The 17500-nt window shown below is 37.3% G+C and overlaps 1 protein-coding gene across 2 annotated transcripts in view; it reads right to left on the reverse strand.

Annotated features, from left to right (window-relative positions):
- Positions 1–17500, reverse strand: part of LOC137984274 (uncharacterized) — a 69278-nt gene that overhangs the window by 51311 nt on the left and 467 nt on the right. For both annotated transcript variants that reach the window (XM_068831393.1, XM_068831392.1), the window contains exons 2-4: positions 17120–17226; positions 8700–9967; positions 5728–5928 (exon numbers count right to left, since the gene is read on the reverse strand). In XM_068831393.1, coding sequence (XP_068687494.1) covers positions 5728–5928; positions 8700–9942 — 1444 coding nt within the window. In that variant the 5' untranslated portion in view covers positions 9943–9967; positions 17120–17226. The remainder of the gene's footprint in view (positions 1–5727; positions 5929–8699; positions 9968–17119; positions 17227–17500) is intronic.

Genomic DNA, 17500 nt, shown 5'->3' on the forward strand with positions numbered 1-17500 from the left:
GACCTATGGTCAGCCATTTATTACGTCACATACGTATGTGACGTATGTGAACCACTTCACTTATGTTCTCAGTCACATACGTCACATAAGTCACATACGTCAAAATGTAGTAGTTCTAAAAATAGAAAGATACGGGACAGGGTTGACTCAAGGGTACAATGCAGATGGAAGCTCTGGGTAATGGGCTCCTGGTCTTGTGAGATTTTTGTGAAAAATGTTGCAAACTAATCTTAAGAAAGACCTTACAAGATCTTAGTATACTTATAATAATGATCAGCATTCATTTGGGCTGGACTGGGGGGCTTTTCATTTTTTAAGTCAAATTAAACAAGTTTTGAGTTAATTTCCTTTTAGCCTGCATAGCAGGCGCTTAAGGGGAGGGGACAGGGAAAGAATTCGGGAAGAAAACGACTGCATGGGAAGACTAGGGAGAGAGGGAGCCAAAAAGGCTTAGCTTGCATTGCAGGCCTTGCGCACTGGTCATACACTGTCAGGCAAATTTCATCCTCCACAGGATACTGACAACTGAAACAGCTGACATGCTTTTTGAAATGAAATCCTACATGCTAGAGTTATTTTTCAAATAAGGTATCCTGATGAAGGGCACTTGTTTTCTTATGGAAGGCATGACTTAATAAGCTTAAGTACACTATGCACTGCTCGGGAATACAGGTTGTGTTTTTGCTGAAATTGATGAGCCACCATACAGCAGGCTTGACCAGGCTTTTTTGAATTTCCAGGCCAAAAATGTTTAAGTCTTCAAGATTACAGACATTGACTGCAATTTCATAGTGACCAGTGACCTTAACCAAACTCTGTGGGCTCAATTGAAGTGTCTTTGAAGTAACAATCTTTAATAAAATGGCCTTGATGATGTCTTCCAAAATACGATAATGTTTTGGTTTAACGGCCAATTATCTTTAATGTAGCGAGGTAAACATTATATTATATCTCACACTTGAACATGAACATTATATTCACTGTTCCTAAATTTGACACCCGAGACTAAACCTTTGCATGATTATTCTTAGATGTACAGTCTCTGATAAAAGAGCTATGTAAATGATTATTTTAAGTCCTTCTCATTCTATCATGCTAAAGTACAGCTGTAGTACTTAAAATTTCATGTTTTAAAGCAATTTAAACTGTCACACTGTTCGGCCAAAAAGCCTGGCCTTCCCAGCCTTCCAAGATTTTGATTTCATCTGGTGCCTTGAAAAAATGAGCTTTAACTTCAACCTTCAATATATGTATAACAAGGTTTGGTCTTATTCAAAAGCATGCCTGTGTGAATACGATATTTTTCGAGTTACTTCACTACTCGTAATATATGTACTTTGCTTAAACATAAAATCACTCTGTACACGGAGAAATGAAAAAGAAAGCTTTTATTCTGATTTATTATATGGCTCTGTCTCACGAGGACTGGGAACTACAAAATTCACAAATTTGATTGGCTAAAATCGATATTGACCGCGGTCTAGATTTTCCCATCTAGACCGGCATCTAGACCGGTAGTGTTTTGCGGTGAAAAGATGCAAACTAAAATGCAAAAATACTGAGTATTTTCTACCAATATTTATTTAGGGAAGTGCCAAATAGCATGATGACAAAAGAGAGGATGACGAGCAAACTTTGAGAGAATTAAGTTCAGCTCATCGCCGTTCGCAAGATATCAGTTAGTACAAACCAGTTACATTAACGAATGAAATTGTTCTTGTCTGGCCATATAATAAAAATCTTATTAACCGAGCTAGGTCGGTCTGTATGGGAGAATCTTGACCTCGGTCGCTGGTACAGACCTCACTGCGTTCGGTCTGTACTGGCGACCTCGGTCAAGATTCTCCCATACAGACCTTCCGCTCGGTTAATAAGAACTAAGTATTGTATAGATTGTGACAAATATCATCAACGGATTACCTTGTTTGATGCTCTCATAATCGGCCTTATTCCAAAAGGAACATGATGCATTACTCTTGAAAATTACACACTCCAAGTCAGTACTTAATCCTTTCAATGAACTCCAGTATCTTTCAAATCTTGCCCATTTATAATGAATCGGTGGAAAGATTGTCATCCTCCGCCATCTTGAATAACACGTGAGAGACCGGACTGGAAACTAGTGAGCCCTTTTCGTTTTGGTCAGCAGTCAGTGGTAACCAGTCCAGCTCAACGTCCAGCTCTTACAGATTTTGGGTTTTGGGCGGTTTTATTCGAACGTTAATGTATCTACGATCACACTTTTTGCACGGTGACGATTTTTTGGTTAGGTTTACTCTTTAAATCCTGATCCAGGCAAGGAAATGCTTACAACAACTCAAGTAAAAAGGTAAGCGTTAACTTTAAGCGAATAACGCTTGATTTGATGCCTTAAAAATGAGGAACGGTTTACCTGTATTTAGAATTCACATTTTCACACCTTCGAGTCAATTTGTGAAGCAAGGATAGTCAATTTGGCTTAAATGCTATAGCCCTGTAAAAAAATTCGTAAACCTGTAATGAACAATAATGAAGTTTTAGAACAAATGGTGAAGCAAATGATTTGGAAAACAAGTGCTCATACCGCAAGTTATATGTATACGATTGACAAATGATTCCTTCTCGTAAAAATGCTAAATGCTGTCAGTTTAACTATTGTAATCAATGCAGAAAATGCCTGACAAAGCTATTATTGACGTTTGTAAGTAAAGGGATCCAAATTTATGAGTTTACTCTTAAACAATTTAGTTGTAATAGAAATAATCAGTGATTTAGAGGAATAACTACATGCATCATTGAAGTATAATAATACTCTATATGCTGTATTTTTTTAAGTTGCCATGAAAGAGCAGAAAGAGACACGTCCTGAAAAAAATCTTCGATGGGACAGCAGGGAAAGGTCCTTTACAGCAGACAAAAATGCTTAGCAACCAATTCTGTCTCCTCCACCAGTTATGGTTTGATGTATTTAAGGATCTCTCTTTGCAGACTTGTTAGAGTTCTGTGGTTTATCTGAAATGTTTAACAGCTTTTTTCGTATTTAATTTTAAAACAAGAACCCAATCCAAATATTTTGACATGAATTAATTGTTTAGCTACTGCTTTGAACTCTGTATTCTATTTTTTGCCTGTGAGCTATGGTAGTAACTGTTACTGTTAATAGCTTGACTGTAATGGATTTTTTGTAGTTTCCACCACATCTCTGATTTCCTGGAATATTATTTTACAGGAGCGGGATATATATATTATATATTTTTAGTTTTTGCAGTTGCTGAAATGTAATGATCTGTACATAAAGTAATTAATACCCATTGAAGCTCAATGTGAAACTGTGCTACTTGTTTGTATGTTGATTAAAGGACCTTATTACTTCAGAAAACTGACCAGTGAATTGATTGATTGTAGTCCAACACTAAGAAGAATCACAGCTGTTCACTGAATATATTGGACAGGACGGGAATTGTGTGAAAAGTCATTTCATTCCCATACCAGATGCAGCATACAGCTGTACATGTATCTAGACAATAATGTGGAGATTGTATGCATGGAAGTTTACCATTTAATAGATTGCCATATCATATGGGCCAGCATGATATGGGGATTGTAAGGGACTTTACCAAATCCCCATAGCATTCCCATACCATATACCAGTGTGCCTGGATAATATGGGAATTGGATGGAGTGCTGCCAGGTATGTAGCATTCCCAAAGTGAGGGGTCAGAGATCGTGTGGTATTGGTATGGGGCTGAGCCATATCATTCCTATACTAGATCATATGGGGTATCTATGGAGTACTACAATGTACCAAATACGTAGCAATCCCATAGTTTAAGACAATAGAGTTATAACTAAATGAAGACAGACTGCCAATTATGGGTTTGAAACTGATTTTTTTTTTTTAAGAAAAAGTTCAACAAATGTATTGTCAGTGCAATAGTTGTTTGATTTTCATGTTCAGTACTGTAGTTTCAACAAGTCTGGACAGTAATATTGTTACACATTTGACAGACGTACAGCAATCTTTGTGCACCCATGTATTAACTTGACTTTTCATGGCAACTTAGTGCTTTAGCTCTATGACAATTTGGTTATGAATTAATTTTGAGACTTAACAATAGTCATATGGTTATTTCTTTTCTGTTGGAATCGTTAAGCTTTTCAATAAAGTACAAAAAAGAATAGTATTGTTCAGCATCACTTTGTAAGGTAGCATTAAAGGGGAAAATAATTATTTTGAGTTAAGACTGGCAATTACCCCAAGGAAAATGAAAGTGATTACTTTTTGTGAACAGGGGTTCAAGTTATTGGAGTTGACTGTAATTTGCAATAATGACGCCAGGAAAGCAGCAGTGTTTGATTTGTAAAAATATTGCTAGATTTTTTACGAATTTACTAATAAGAAGCCTGTGCAAGATTTGGATCTTTTTGTAGGAAGTTACATATACAATACTTGGTTCTTTCTGCAGTTTAGTACTGGAGTGCAGATTATGTAAAACAAAATAAAACAAAACAACTCCAAAAATACAATGTTTTGTTGTACCCGAATAAAACCCCTATATTTGTAAGTTTATCATTGGTAATCTTGTAAGATTCTGGAACAAGATCTTGGAAGATGTTAGCCAAGATACTTCAACACCTTACAAGATCTTAGATAAGATCTTGGGTAGAATCTTACAAGATTCTCACAAGATCTTATCTAAGATTGTACAAGATTCTTACAAGATCCTTGTCTAAGATCTTATAAGATTCTTACAAGATTCTTGCAAGATCTTATCTAAGATCTTGACTAAGATCTTACACAATTCTTACAAGATCTTGTAAGATTCTTACAAGATTCTTACAAGATCTTATCTAAGATCTTGACTAAGATCTTATAAGATTCTTGCAAGATTCTTACAAGATCTTGTAAGAATCTTGTTAAGAATCTTACAAGATCTTGTAAGAATCTTACAAGATCTTGTAAGATCTTAACAAGAATCTTACAAGATCTTGTAAGAATCTTAATTAAGAAACAAAGTAAGATCTTAATAAGAAACTTATTAAGAATCTTGGTAAGATCTTAATAAGATTTCCACCTGGGCTAACAAGAGCTCTAAACCGCTCCCCTCAGAAATGGCTTAATAGTGCAGATAACTTTACCACAGCCATACCTGCCAACTATCCCAGTTTTCCCGGGAGTCTCCATTAGTTTTCATCAAAACTCCTGGTCTCCTGATCAGAGCACCAAATCTCCCGGGAAATACCAACCATGGCCTTTTTCAAAAGGCAAAAAGGAAAATAAAACAAGAACTGGATTTAGAGTTCTCACTTGAGCTGTTCTCAATTGACAAACTTAAAACAGAGCAATCGAATTGAGAATTATTTTTAGAAAGCCTTCAGGTGATTTATAGAGGGTATTCAGACATTGCCAAAAATGACATTCTTACAACCCAAAGATTAGTTTCTAGACATCTCCAGATTTTTGTACTCTGGGGGTTGGCAGGTATGAACAGCAGCTGTAAATGTAGAGTATAGTAAATAAACAAACTCATAGGTTTAATTCCCATCTACATTAATTTTGTACAATAAGCATGGTTTTTTTCAGGTCTCTAATAAAACTGAAGCTCAAGTTGCTCCCTAAAATGTGATGACCATTGTGATTTCAGTTCCTTTCACAATATTGTATACCGTGTGTGTACAAGGAAATTATTATTTAAAATACCTGCGAGAGGCAAAACTGTAATTAAAACTACGCAACTGTACATGTACCTTCTTCAGAATTGGATTCTGAAATCTTTCTTTTGCCTGACTTCTTTGCATTTTCCTTGCATGTGGTCACTTCACATTCCATCATACCAGCATGCTGTTCCATTATTTTTGGGTCAGCCTGGCAAACTGTGACTGGCAAACTGCTAACTGCAAAATATTTATCTGAGCCATCTTCTGCTGTGGCTTGAAAAGTAGAGCTCTCTGTCAAAGAAACCAAAATAACGTGAAAATTGGATGATTCTGCCACCATCAACTGTGACGGATTAAATTTTTTAAAAGAAGCAGGAAAAAAAAATTGATCACACAATCCAGACTTGAGGTTCCTGTACATGATGCTCTAGGTTGGCCAAATAATGCACAAATCAACTTTCCCTAGGATTTGAGGACTTACAGTGTACTTGTTTTCAATGAAAACAATTCCTTATTCACCCACAATACATGCACTTTTTGGTTTGAATAACTAGTACTCTGCATGTGGCTAATTAAATAAATGTAAGATGGTTTTACTCACTTTCTTCTTAAATTAAGCTGAAGTTACAAACGGTTTCTTTTGTTTCTCATTTAACAAACAGCGCTGCCGGAGAAAACAGAACTTTTTGCACACAATAATTCTTGAATATCAAAAATGAAACAACCAGGAAAAAAAACAGGCATTGTTTTGATTTTCATTTCCAACACATCTGGAAATTAAAACAAAAATTCTAAAAATTCCAAAAATGTGTAGTTCCAGAAAATATCCATACCCCCACCACGGAGGGAATTTCATATAGGACCCCCCCACCCCTTTGGATTTTAGCGAGGACACAGTAACCCTCCCTCCTCCCTGAAAATTCCAAAACATGTCGAACACCCTGCTATACCCTCTGGAAATTATGTTCTTCAAAGCAAACAACAAACAAGAGGCCGTGTATCTAGCGTCAGGCACGTATTTGAGACGATATGGTAAACATTGCATACATGCGTAAGTTAAAAGTCATGAATTACCCTAAATACATAACCTTAACTTTACTATTTTATGTATACAGAAGCTGGTCTAAAACGTAAAATACAGTATTGCCAGTATTCGAAGGGAGCTACTACCATACTAGTTGCAAATAAACAATTTTTTTAGCTGTTTACAAAATGTGTGAAACATTGATTTCGCGTACTTGAAATGGACACAATCGCAAGCACATTTAATGACACATTTTTTACAAAATTATGTAATAAAGAAAAAAAGAGAGACTAATGAGTTAACAGCAAGTTTTCTGTAGTCATCTCGCCAAATGACAGCCTCGAATGTAAAAAAGATGCTTCATAAGTGCAGTGATTCTCGATAAGTATCCAGCAAGAACATTCACTGGCAAGTTACTAGTCCATCATGGACAACTACTACTAATCTTTGGAGACTGGTAATGAGTAATGGCGGCTGCTTTCCAAAAGCGTCTTTATTTCACGGTTTTATTTGGTGCTGCATGGTTTGCTTCCAAAGCACTATTAGGAAAAAGGAAAACCTTCTTTGGCAACAGCACTAATAGAAGTATCATAATTTAGTGACTGAAAACTTCAGAACGTCCCACGAAAGTTGGTAAGCGGCACCTTCTAACGTATGATGTGAGTCGATTGATTTCCTTGCAACTAGACCCGAATTTCGCCTCAAACCCCCCCTCCCCTCCGGAATTTCCTGGGACTTTGACACACCCCCCCCTCCCCCTCACCCCCTGGAATTTCCAATTCCCCCGTGGTGCAGGTATAGATATTTTCTGGAACCACACAATGGTCATTAAAGTATGTTTTTCTCTACACTGCATCTCTCTCTCCACCTGTAAGTTTGTCCAGACATCCTCCTTACTAATATGTGATTAGAGTATAATTTATTTTAAATTAAAAAAAGGTTGAGATGTAAGGCTCGTAAAAAAACTACATTTTTTAATGTTTGAGAACACCTCCAGGACAACAAGCTTTAACATACACTCATTCACACCTAAAGCCCCCCCCCCCCCCCCCCCCCCTCCTGCCCAAAATCAACATGCGAGTAAACTCATCTGGCATGTAATAGCCAGAGAAAAATCTATTGGTCTCGTTCTCAGGAAGGGAAGGGATCAAGGGGGTAGATGTTGTTAAGGAGCAATCAACAAATTTTATAGAATGTTCATGTTTTCACATCCTTTAAGGACAGTGACCACTCATTCAAACTTAAGGTATTTTTGCACGGTTTCCTGAATGTGCGGGAAAAGCAGATCTTAACAAGTGTTATTGAAATCCAAAAAGAAAATTGGGGGTAACCACGCATTTTTTAAAGATAATCAATCAACAATATCAATTTTGTAAAAAGCTTTAAATACAAAGCAATGTATGGCGATCTTTTCCAAATTGAAGCTTAATAATTATCCCTGAAAAATGCATGGTTACCCCCAATTTTCATCTGCTTTCTCCGCATAGTTTTGAAACGCGCAAAAAAATCCCTGTAGTATTAATAAGCACCACCCATAGGAAATCCGAGTCTCTCGAGACGCGCAGAACATATGCGCAATAACAATAGTAGGTACCGTCCTTAATAGGAGGTGAACAGTGGTGGATTTTTATTGTGCTGGGAAGCAGTAAGGTAAATATCCGCTACTTTCACCAACACTGAGTTGAATAATTCTCTTAGTATAATTATACCACACTGCCAGTTGAATATTGAGCCGAACAGCCACCTTGTTTATTGATAAAATTTGCTCCTTCGCAAGAGTTGAATTATAGTACTTGCTACTCACCTCTGAACTAGTCAATCACAACATGCGGAAAGTGCTTTTCACTTATGTGGTATAATTATACTAATAATAACTAGACACAAATAATTATTGTTAGCACCTTCTCTTTTCCCTCTTCATCCCAAAGGACCAGTAAAGCCCACTTTTCAGTAGGTAGGGTTAACAGAATTTATGCTAATTGTACTAAATAACAACTGAAAAGAACATAAAAATAAGAAATACAAATAAGTACAATACCATGAACCATTTCCCACAGTTTCTCCAGAAGATTTCCACACAGTTCCTTCCAACAGAACTTTTCTTTGTACGATTCTCTTAGGGAGGTCATCTCACGAAGACGTTTTTCATGTTTTGCTCTGACACCTTCAATTTTTTTTGCCCATTTGACAGGATCATTTGAGCGAACTATGCATGTCTCTCCAAAGTCTATCTCTTCTAACGCTCTTGCAAATCCTGAATTACTTCCCACAAGAACTGGTAAATTAGCTGATAGAGCTTCAAGGGCAATAAGACCAAATCCCTCTGATTTTGAAGGCATGATGACAAGATCGACCTCACAAAAGAGATCCTTCATTTCTGCACGGCTCTGCACAAATTTTCGCACTATCAGCTGCTCATCAGTAATTCCACAGTTGAGAAGTCTTCTCCTGACCTCATCCTGTTTCCCATCAAGGGCACCCACAAACAAAAGATAACAACGTTTTCCTTTCAGGCGTTGATCAGCAAATGCCTTAACAGCGATATCATATCCCTTCAGCTCAAAGTCCTCATCATCTCCACGCCCACACAACAACACCTTGAAATCATCATTACTCTCACCTTTGGCCTGTTGCACTAAATCCCCAAATTCCCTATCAAATAAACCCGGAACTATTTCAAAAATGTCCTCAACCTTCTTACACCCTTGCAAATAGGAAGAATAAGCCTTTTGAAGTCTTGGTCCCACTGGAACAACAAGGTCGGCATCTTTGCAAAGACCCACCTCATTCCAGTGCTTCTGTTCACCTCTTGAAGTAGGATTATCATAACCCTTATATTTGCTGAGGTCTTCTGGAGCAGTATGCACCATGTGCACCCATTTACAGTTTTGGAATTGTGGAGAACGTTTTATGACCTTAACTTGCCGGCCAAGTTTCACACCATGGCCAATAACAACATCTATTCTGTGATCTTGTGGTGGGAAGCCCAACCAATCACGAGGTTCACTGAAGCCAGGTTGTTTCTCTGCATCAAGAACATTGATCCCAAAATTTTCGGCTTCCTTTTTGTCTTCATCTTTACAAGAACCCTCTGGGACCAACAAAGAAACTCTGACATTTGGCTGTTTCGACAGATGAATTGCAAACTCTCTGTTTAATGTTGACAACCCCCCAGCTGATGAATTCCATTCACTCCCTAAAAGAGTCACGTCCAGTGCTTCCTTGCTTTGAGCAGAAATCTCCTCTGCTTCTACAGATACATTTACTCCTCCTTGTGCCATGATTTTAATTCCAAATGACAGACAACTGAAATGGTTTACAATATAAACACTGAGTATTAACAGTGATTACCATATTTTACAGCCAAATGCTCATCCCAATATAAATTATGGTGATTGGAGGTCAGTGCTTAGTGGTGTATGGGCAGCGTACAAGTTATGTTTGCACAAATTTGCCTAATATTTACTTTCTAGACTGCAGGAGCAAAGAATGGAAGAAAACTACATGTACACATGTAGTTGCATCACAACTCTTTTGTCATTATCCAAACGTGGAGGTTTATGGAGTAAAATAAAACACTGACAAACAGTTTAAATTTGATATTTATTAATGAGCACAAAAAGTCCAACTAACGTTAACATATAAAAATGTACATGTAGTTATCTCTTACCAAACCAGTAAGTGCCAGTACAGTGAAAACCTTTCTTTTTATTTCAAATGACATGTGCTTATCGAATATTCTGATATTCTTAGTGTGCAGGTGCAAGGACTCTTACTGCAGTGCCCTGGACCATAATAACAGCTACCTGCAGTAACTTTAAAATGGTAAACACATACGACCAATTGTCTACGAATTAAAGTTGTGAAAGTGGCAGAGTGGTTGTTGCAAGGGAAGGCGGTATGATGAGTTGTTTGTGGGCTGGACTTGTAATCCAGAATTTCTGTCTACAGCTTCACTCTGACCACTGGCTGAAGTAGTTTTGGGTAGTCCCTGTTCAGTTTTGCAGCTGCCCTTCCATGTTATCTGGTGATGTAATTTGGAGGACTGGGAAGAAAAATTTTAATGCTGTATCCCACAACTCCGCGCAGCCTTATTTTCGAATTCAACATAGCAGAGGCGAGGTTAGAGCTCGTTTAGTCTACTTGAATGTTCATTCAGTAACAGGAAATGTGGTAGACAAGGAATGATCTGTTGAGTTTTGGTGATGGAAATACTGCAGGGAGTTTGGAAACAACACCTAAGGCTGTGCGGTTGTGGGATATGGCGTTAGAATTTTTCTTCCCAGTCCTCCAAATTACGTCACTGGATCACCTGGTTGTTAATAGCCAACTGGTCTGTCTCCTGCCAGTTGGGATTCTAAAACGAGTGTTGTACAGTAATATTATAAATTATTGTTCAATATTTCATTGACCCTGAAAAGCCCCTGACGAGAGCAGGCAGTTAAATGCAGGCAGTTAAATGCTCTGACTTGTTTGTGCCCAGCAAAAGACATTAATCAAAGATGCACCAGAAATTGAAGTCTATGCTAAGCTTAAATGGCCTCCAATTCACTAAGGGAGCTTCTCCAAATTTTGGAAGGTCAAATTTCTGATTGTTCGGAAGTCATGTCAGAAAATCAAGTGCAACCATTCCGATGAAGTCGGAAGATTAACACTGATCATTGGAATGAGTGGTATCAGGACTTCCAATAGATTAAAAAATATCTGTCTTCTGATTGGACCTGATCAAACATCCTATTAGCACGATGCATGGAATTTGGAAACATGAACTGCTTCTTTAAATATGTGTCACGCTAGATCTATGACCCCATTTACGCATATATGAAATTACCGTCCAGATGACAAGGATGCTTAACTAACTAGTCAGCGTTTCAAGGGTGTTTATGTTTAAAATGTGTTTAATTAAAATTGTTTGAAACATGTTTGAAACGTTGCTGTTTGGATGGAGTTTGAAACCCTGTAGAAGGCATTTATCATATTAAAAGGCCTCCAATATTAAAACTGTGCAACCGAAACAGTTTAATATGCAGTTGTTTTGTTGCAGGCTGTCTGATCAAGATACGTTCAAAGGTCAAATTGAATGTTAGGATGCAGACGTACAGCAAACGACCGAAATGTGTTTCATCACGATGTATTAAACTGGCACAGATAGTTGTTTTTCAAACATTACGTTAAAGAATTGGCAAGTAAATCAATGGACGTGTCGCCCATCACCTTTAAGCTTTGTTTCCAAGATGGTATTTAGAGTCATAATTATATAAACGCTTGAAATCAGTCATTTTTGGGGTCTTATGCATTATGCATAAAGACCCCTAAGTCAGAGGCAGATCTTGTCAGTTTGTCACTTTGAGGACGAGAACACACGTGACAAACTGGCTTGTAGACTGGGTACTAGTAATTGCGAGGTCATTGTTTTCAAGTGTCGGCCATTGCTTCTAGCCTTCGTTGTTTGCAAATAAATCTGCGGTCGTTTTCCCTGTTTTGGGAAAAATTTGAAGAGTTTTCCGTCGCAAATTAGTTGTAAGGTAAGTTATCTGTGTTTCAAAATTGATCTGTTGTGCTGTTTCAGATTGGTTTTCTTTCTTTCATTTCGAAAATTAACTATCCTAGCCTGCCTTGTTTGTTCTTTGCTATATTTCATCCAGGTGACGTCGCTGAGTGGAATCAATACGGGAGTTGTTTACTCTCGCAAGCCAACATATTTAGACTCGGCTTGTGTTTAGTGCGGATTGCACTGAAGCTAAGACGCTTTCGCAAGCCCACATTCATTGGCTCGAAATCCGTTGCGCACCACATACCTCACAAGGATCTCACAAGCTATCACAAACCAGTATTTATCGGCTTGAAATGTCGGTGTGGGTTACATCCCAAACTGGAAGAGTTATTGTACTCTAAAAAATAGTGGCACTGAATAAGAGTTTTGCAGTCTCAAAGAATAGTATTTCGTACTCTTACTGTTGTCTGCTACTAGCCGCCAGCATGGGAACAACAATCGAACAATGCCGGTCAAGGATCGGCTGTCACAACAATTTTGTGAAAGTCAAGGATGCATTTTGAGGTGTGCGAGGGCGATTTTGGAATACGATGCTTATGATGTTTTACTTAAATGTGTTTTACTTGCCAACATTAAAACAAGTTGTTGGACATTACAAGTCGTGTAATGAGGTGATGTTTTGGTTTGCACAAATGATGTGCTACAATGTTCCCATTGCTTATAAGGCAAGCAAATGATGTGGAGGAAAATCCAGGTCCTACAATATTTGATATCATTGATCCAACAACCACTGTGTCCGCTGACTCTAGTCAATGAAGTGAAACAATCTTTGGTGTGAATGCTGGTAAAGTAATATGTAGCAATGTCACTTCCTGGTATTATACCATCAAATACAAGATATTAGTTTGTGGACTAATTCTACTTTGAACAATATTTTGGTTATTGGAAATAATCTATACAGTTCTATAAGATGTTCTGTGCGAACAAATGACTATTTGCTTTTAACTGATGTTCCAGACATGGTTTCAATATTTGATAAAGTGTATTTATTGCAATATAGTGTATTAATGCCATTAGTTAACAAACAACAATTGTAATTCCGTTGAGAGTTTGAAAACTCTCCTAGAAGTGAATTTCTAAGAGACATATATGGACCAATGTTTGATGTCATGAACAAACTTCCAGTAAATGACTCACTATACGCCCTTTTAATAAGTCTAATATATGCCGTTTTCCGCTAATGACGTCGAACTCTTGCTTTCAAATTTTATTTAGAAATGTACAAAGGCCTAAAAGTTTTCTGATTTCTTTTCTTTTTTGAAGCCTTTGTACATTTCTGAATAAATTTTAAAAGCATGAGTTTGACGTCATTAGCGGAAAACGGCATATATTAGCCTTATTAAAAGGGTGTATATTGTAATGAATACACTTTATCAAATATTGAAACCATGTCTGGAACATCAGTTATCAGCAAATAGTCATTTGTCTGCATAGAACATGTTATAGAACTGTATAGATTATTTCCAATAACCAAAATATTGTTCAAAGTAGAATTAGCCAACAAACTAATATCTTGTATTTGGTGGTAAATCATAGCAGTGTGTGACATTGCTACACATTGCTTCCAGCATTTACACCAAAGGTTGCTTCATTTCCTTGACTAGAGTCAGCGGACACAGTGGTTGTTGGATCATTGATATCAAATATTGTAGGACCTGGATTTTCCTCCACATCATCACCTGTATTTTTAGGTATTGCTAATGCTGTGTGTACCATCAATGTTTATTACTGCTACTCCAGTAGATGCTCCTATTAACACTGTTGGAATCTCAGGATTCATTGGAGCATGTCTATAGGTTTTTACTACAGTGTGGTTAAGTGTTTTAATCAAATGGCTTTTCCCAGCACCACCACCTCTAGTTATAAACAAATAAACTGGTTCAACATTTTGTGACTTCAGACTGTTGAGGTTTTCATTTTATTTCTAGTCCATGAAAGCACCCTGTTGTAAGCTTTAGGTTGCGTTTTTTTATGTAATGATCTACATGTAACTGATCGACGTGATTGGTCATCAGATATTTCTCTTGGCTGTTTATACATTGTTACTCAGGTGATGGACTGATTTCCAGTAGTGTGGGGATTTGCACCAAGCTCTGAGAGTACTTGTTCATTGAATGCCTCATCTAGTGATGATTCATCTTAGAATTCTAGTTGAATTTCAGCATTCTTTTGATCATTTATAAGATCATATGAAAGTATGACAGTGCCATGCTTGTTTCTTAGCCAATCTAGTGCTTCTGTTACTGGTAAATAGCTGATAGAGATGATGTAGCGTGCAGCAAGAGTTGTCTAAACTGTGCAAATGGAATTAAGAGAAATTTTAGTGGCAAGTCATCGATGTAAAATTCTGAACAGGTCTGAAATTTGAAGCATACTTAAGGAACTCATTTCACTGCTGCATTGTTATGGCAAATTTTGAACCAATCACGCATGGTAAAAGTGAGACCGTAGTACCAAATTCTGTAAGGGCTGAATGGAGTTAAGCTAAGCATAAGACCCCAAGTACGCATTGCGGACCTATTTTTGTTGTTGTTGAGATGTTGAAGTTGAAATTAAATAGAAACAACAGGAGTATAAATTGTAGAAACATGCGCACACAAAGATTACGATCCGCAAGATCGAAGGTCTGTGAGCTTATACTAAATCCACTCATTTATAAAAACAATGCGTGAGAATATGCCATTCTAGATTGATGTCCGATTGATTTCCGATTTTATCAGAATTTTGAAACCTCAAATCGGAAATTCTTGAGTCAGACACAAGCAGCTATCGGAATCGGAATTTAAATGCCGATAGCGACATCGGTACCCAAAATTAGCTCCCTAAGTGATCATACTACACACTACATGTAGTTTTCGTTATGTTTGTGTGCAATCTGCTCACTGGAAGATCTGCACTCATACTTGTACTTTCGTGGCAAGGGTCCCAGTTACATGACAGCTGTCCCAGGATAAATTTAAAGGGAAAGTACGGTCTAGAAAAAGTTTCTCTGAATCGAAAGTTCTTTACCTGTATTGTCATACTTGACCACTCATTTGGACTAAATGTGTTTAAATAGCTAACAATAACGCTTCAAAAATGGGCAAATTGAAACTGAAATCCACCATCTTTGTTTTTGTGTATGCAAACAAGGCTATGACGTAGCAATAGTCAAGGATTTCTCCGGATGACTAAATGTACTTGAAAACACAGCCAAGGAGAGCAACACTTTGTAGACTTGAATCTTAATTAATAATTAATTAATTAATTAATTAATCCAGAGGCTAAATTGTATTGATTTTGGCTCCACATCTGACCAGATTTACCTTGTGGTCGTTAAACAGGGTTTTATATGTGAGTTATATGCAGGAGTTTTACAAAGCGAAAGGGAGCTTGCAGTGCTATTCCACGCTCAATGCTGTGAAATAAATGCCTGGAAATCAAGTTTAATTTGTTTACCGTGGCTTTCTACAAGATCCCTGCTATAACTTCAAAGCAAACGATCGATTTATATATTTCCATCAAATGGTTAGAGTAAATTGTTTCAGTAGTTTCTATACTGCTAACAAAATTTAACCACATTTCAAGTTTAATAATTATGTTATATTATCCCATAACAGTGATAGTCGTCTAATATATAGCTTAATTCAGTTTTCTCGCTCCAATTTTATTTTAGTTGACTAAGATTTCCGTATGAAGCGAATGTCACCAAGACCAAATGCAATGTTCATATACCTGAAAATCCCGCTTGAAGTCCTCCTTGGTAAAATGACAGACCCGAACAGACAATATTATAGCAGTCAGGTTTTCACGTTTGAGGAACCCATCCACGTTTTATTTTTGCTGGCCAACTTTTCTTTAAATTTTAATTTTCCAGTGTAAGCTTCAGCTTTTTTCTTATATGTGCTCTCAATTCTAGACATGTGTCTAGTTTCATCCCCCTCGAAAGCGTACACCCCAACAGCGGTAATTGTTGATGTGAAAAAGCCTTGCTGCGTGTATCGAGCAACATCTGAAAGTTTCGTCGGCTTATTCTAAATTAAACACTTCCCCACGTGAAAGCAAACAAATACATTTGCTGAAGCATTGAAGACAGCTGTCGCTGAACAAAGAAAGTGAAAGGTATGCTTGTCAAACATTTCTTTGTCACATGTTCAAGGTTTCTGTCTTTTACATTTGCTCTGGCTGATTTTTGCTGCCTAGTTTGATTGATTAGAAAATCTATAAGGATTTTAAAGTGACATGAGCTTCTGTCGCACTTATAGCCTACATGGCCTACTACCTATTGAACCACAAGACTGTTTACCATACATGTAGTTCATCTTACATTTGAATTTCTCAAAGCAGAAAGGTCACACAAGAATGAGAAAGTGATCGGGAATCAAAGAATTTGGTAAGGTCGAACTCGTTTGTTGACTATTGCTATGTCATAACACGTCATATCCAAGATGGTGCTGTCCAAGTCACGAAAGAGGCAACTTCAAAGTTCTCTTGTCACATTTTAACAAGGAACTGGACAAAACTGCAATTATTTTCAAATTCCTGGGGAAAAGTTTTCGTAATTTAGGGAAACTTTTTCTAGACCGTATTTTCCCTTTAAAGGAATCCCATGACTTACCATAATGAAATAACATAAAATGAAAATTAGGGCCATCTACATGTACATGTAACCTGTGGGGTAACGTAGCAGCTCTCGTAACATATACATGTAATGCGATTGGCTTGCTACCCTAGCGAACAACAAAAGACCAAACAATTCAAACAATAGAAGCAGCTTACAATACCAAACAATAGCAGGTTACGAGAGCTGCTACACTGCTGAACCCTTGGAACACACCCCAAGTACATGTAAAAATGAGGGCCATATATAATATTAAAGGTCTCAATAAATTTTTAAGAAATCAGAGGGATACATTATCGTGTACCTTTCTAGTCGTTTCGCTTCATCTGTGATGTTCAATTTCTTCAAATACCAAGTACATGAAATTTCTCAGATTCTCACAAATTTCAAATGTCAAATCTGAATGAACCACTGTGGGAGAGAAACATTGATGAGCTCTCACTTGATCTTTCTCTGCGAGACTCTAACACTATAAAATGGATCGTGTGAGGAACATTTAAGCAGGAAGAGATGTCAAGTACGTTTAACATAAGTTTACTTAATTGCCACTGCTCAAGAAGCAAACAAGTTCTTGTGTATATCCGCCTGGTTGAAAATGCTCGTACCCGAGGGCAAAATTCAAGAAAAATATGTTCATAAAGAGCTCTTGATTTTGAAATTATCACAGGCAATAAATTTGACAACC

The sequence above is a fragment of the Montipora foliosa genome, chromosome 14, assembly GCF_036669935.1.
Source record: "Montipora foliosa isolate CH-2021 chromosome 14, ASM3666993v2, whole genome shotgun sequence".
Classification (NCBI taxonomy): Eukaryota; Metazoa; Cnidaria; class Anthozoa; order Scleractinia; family Acroporidae; genus Montipora; species Montipora foliosa.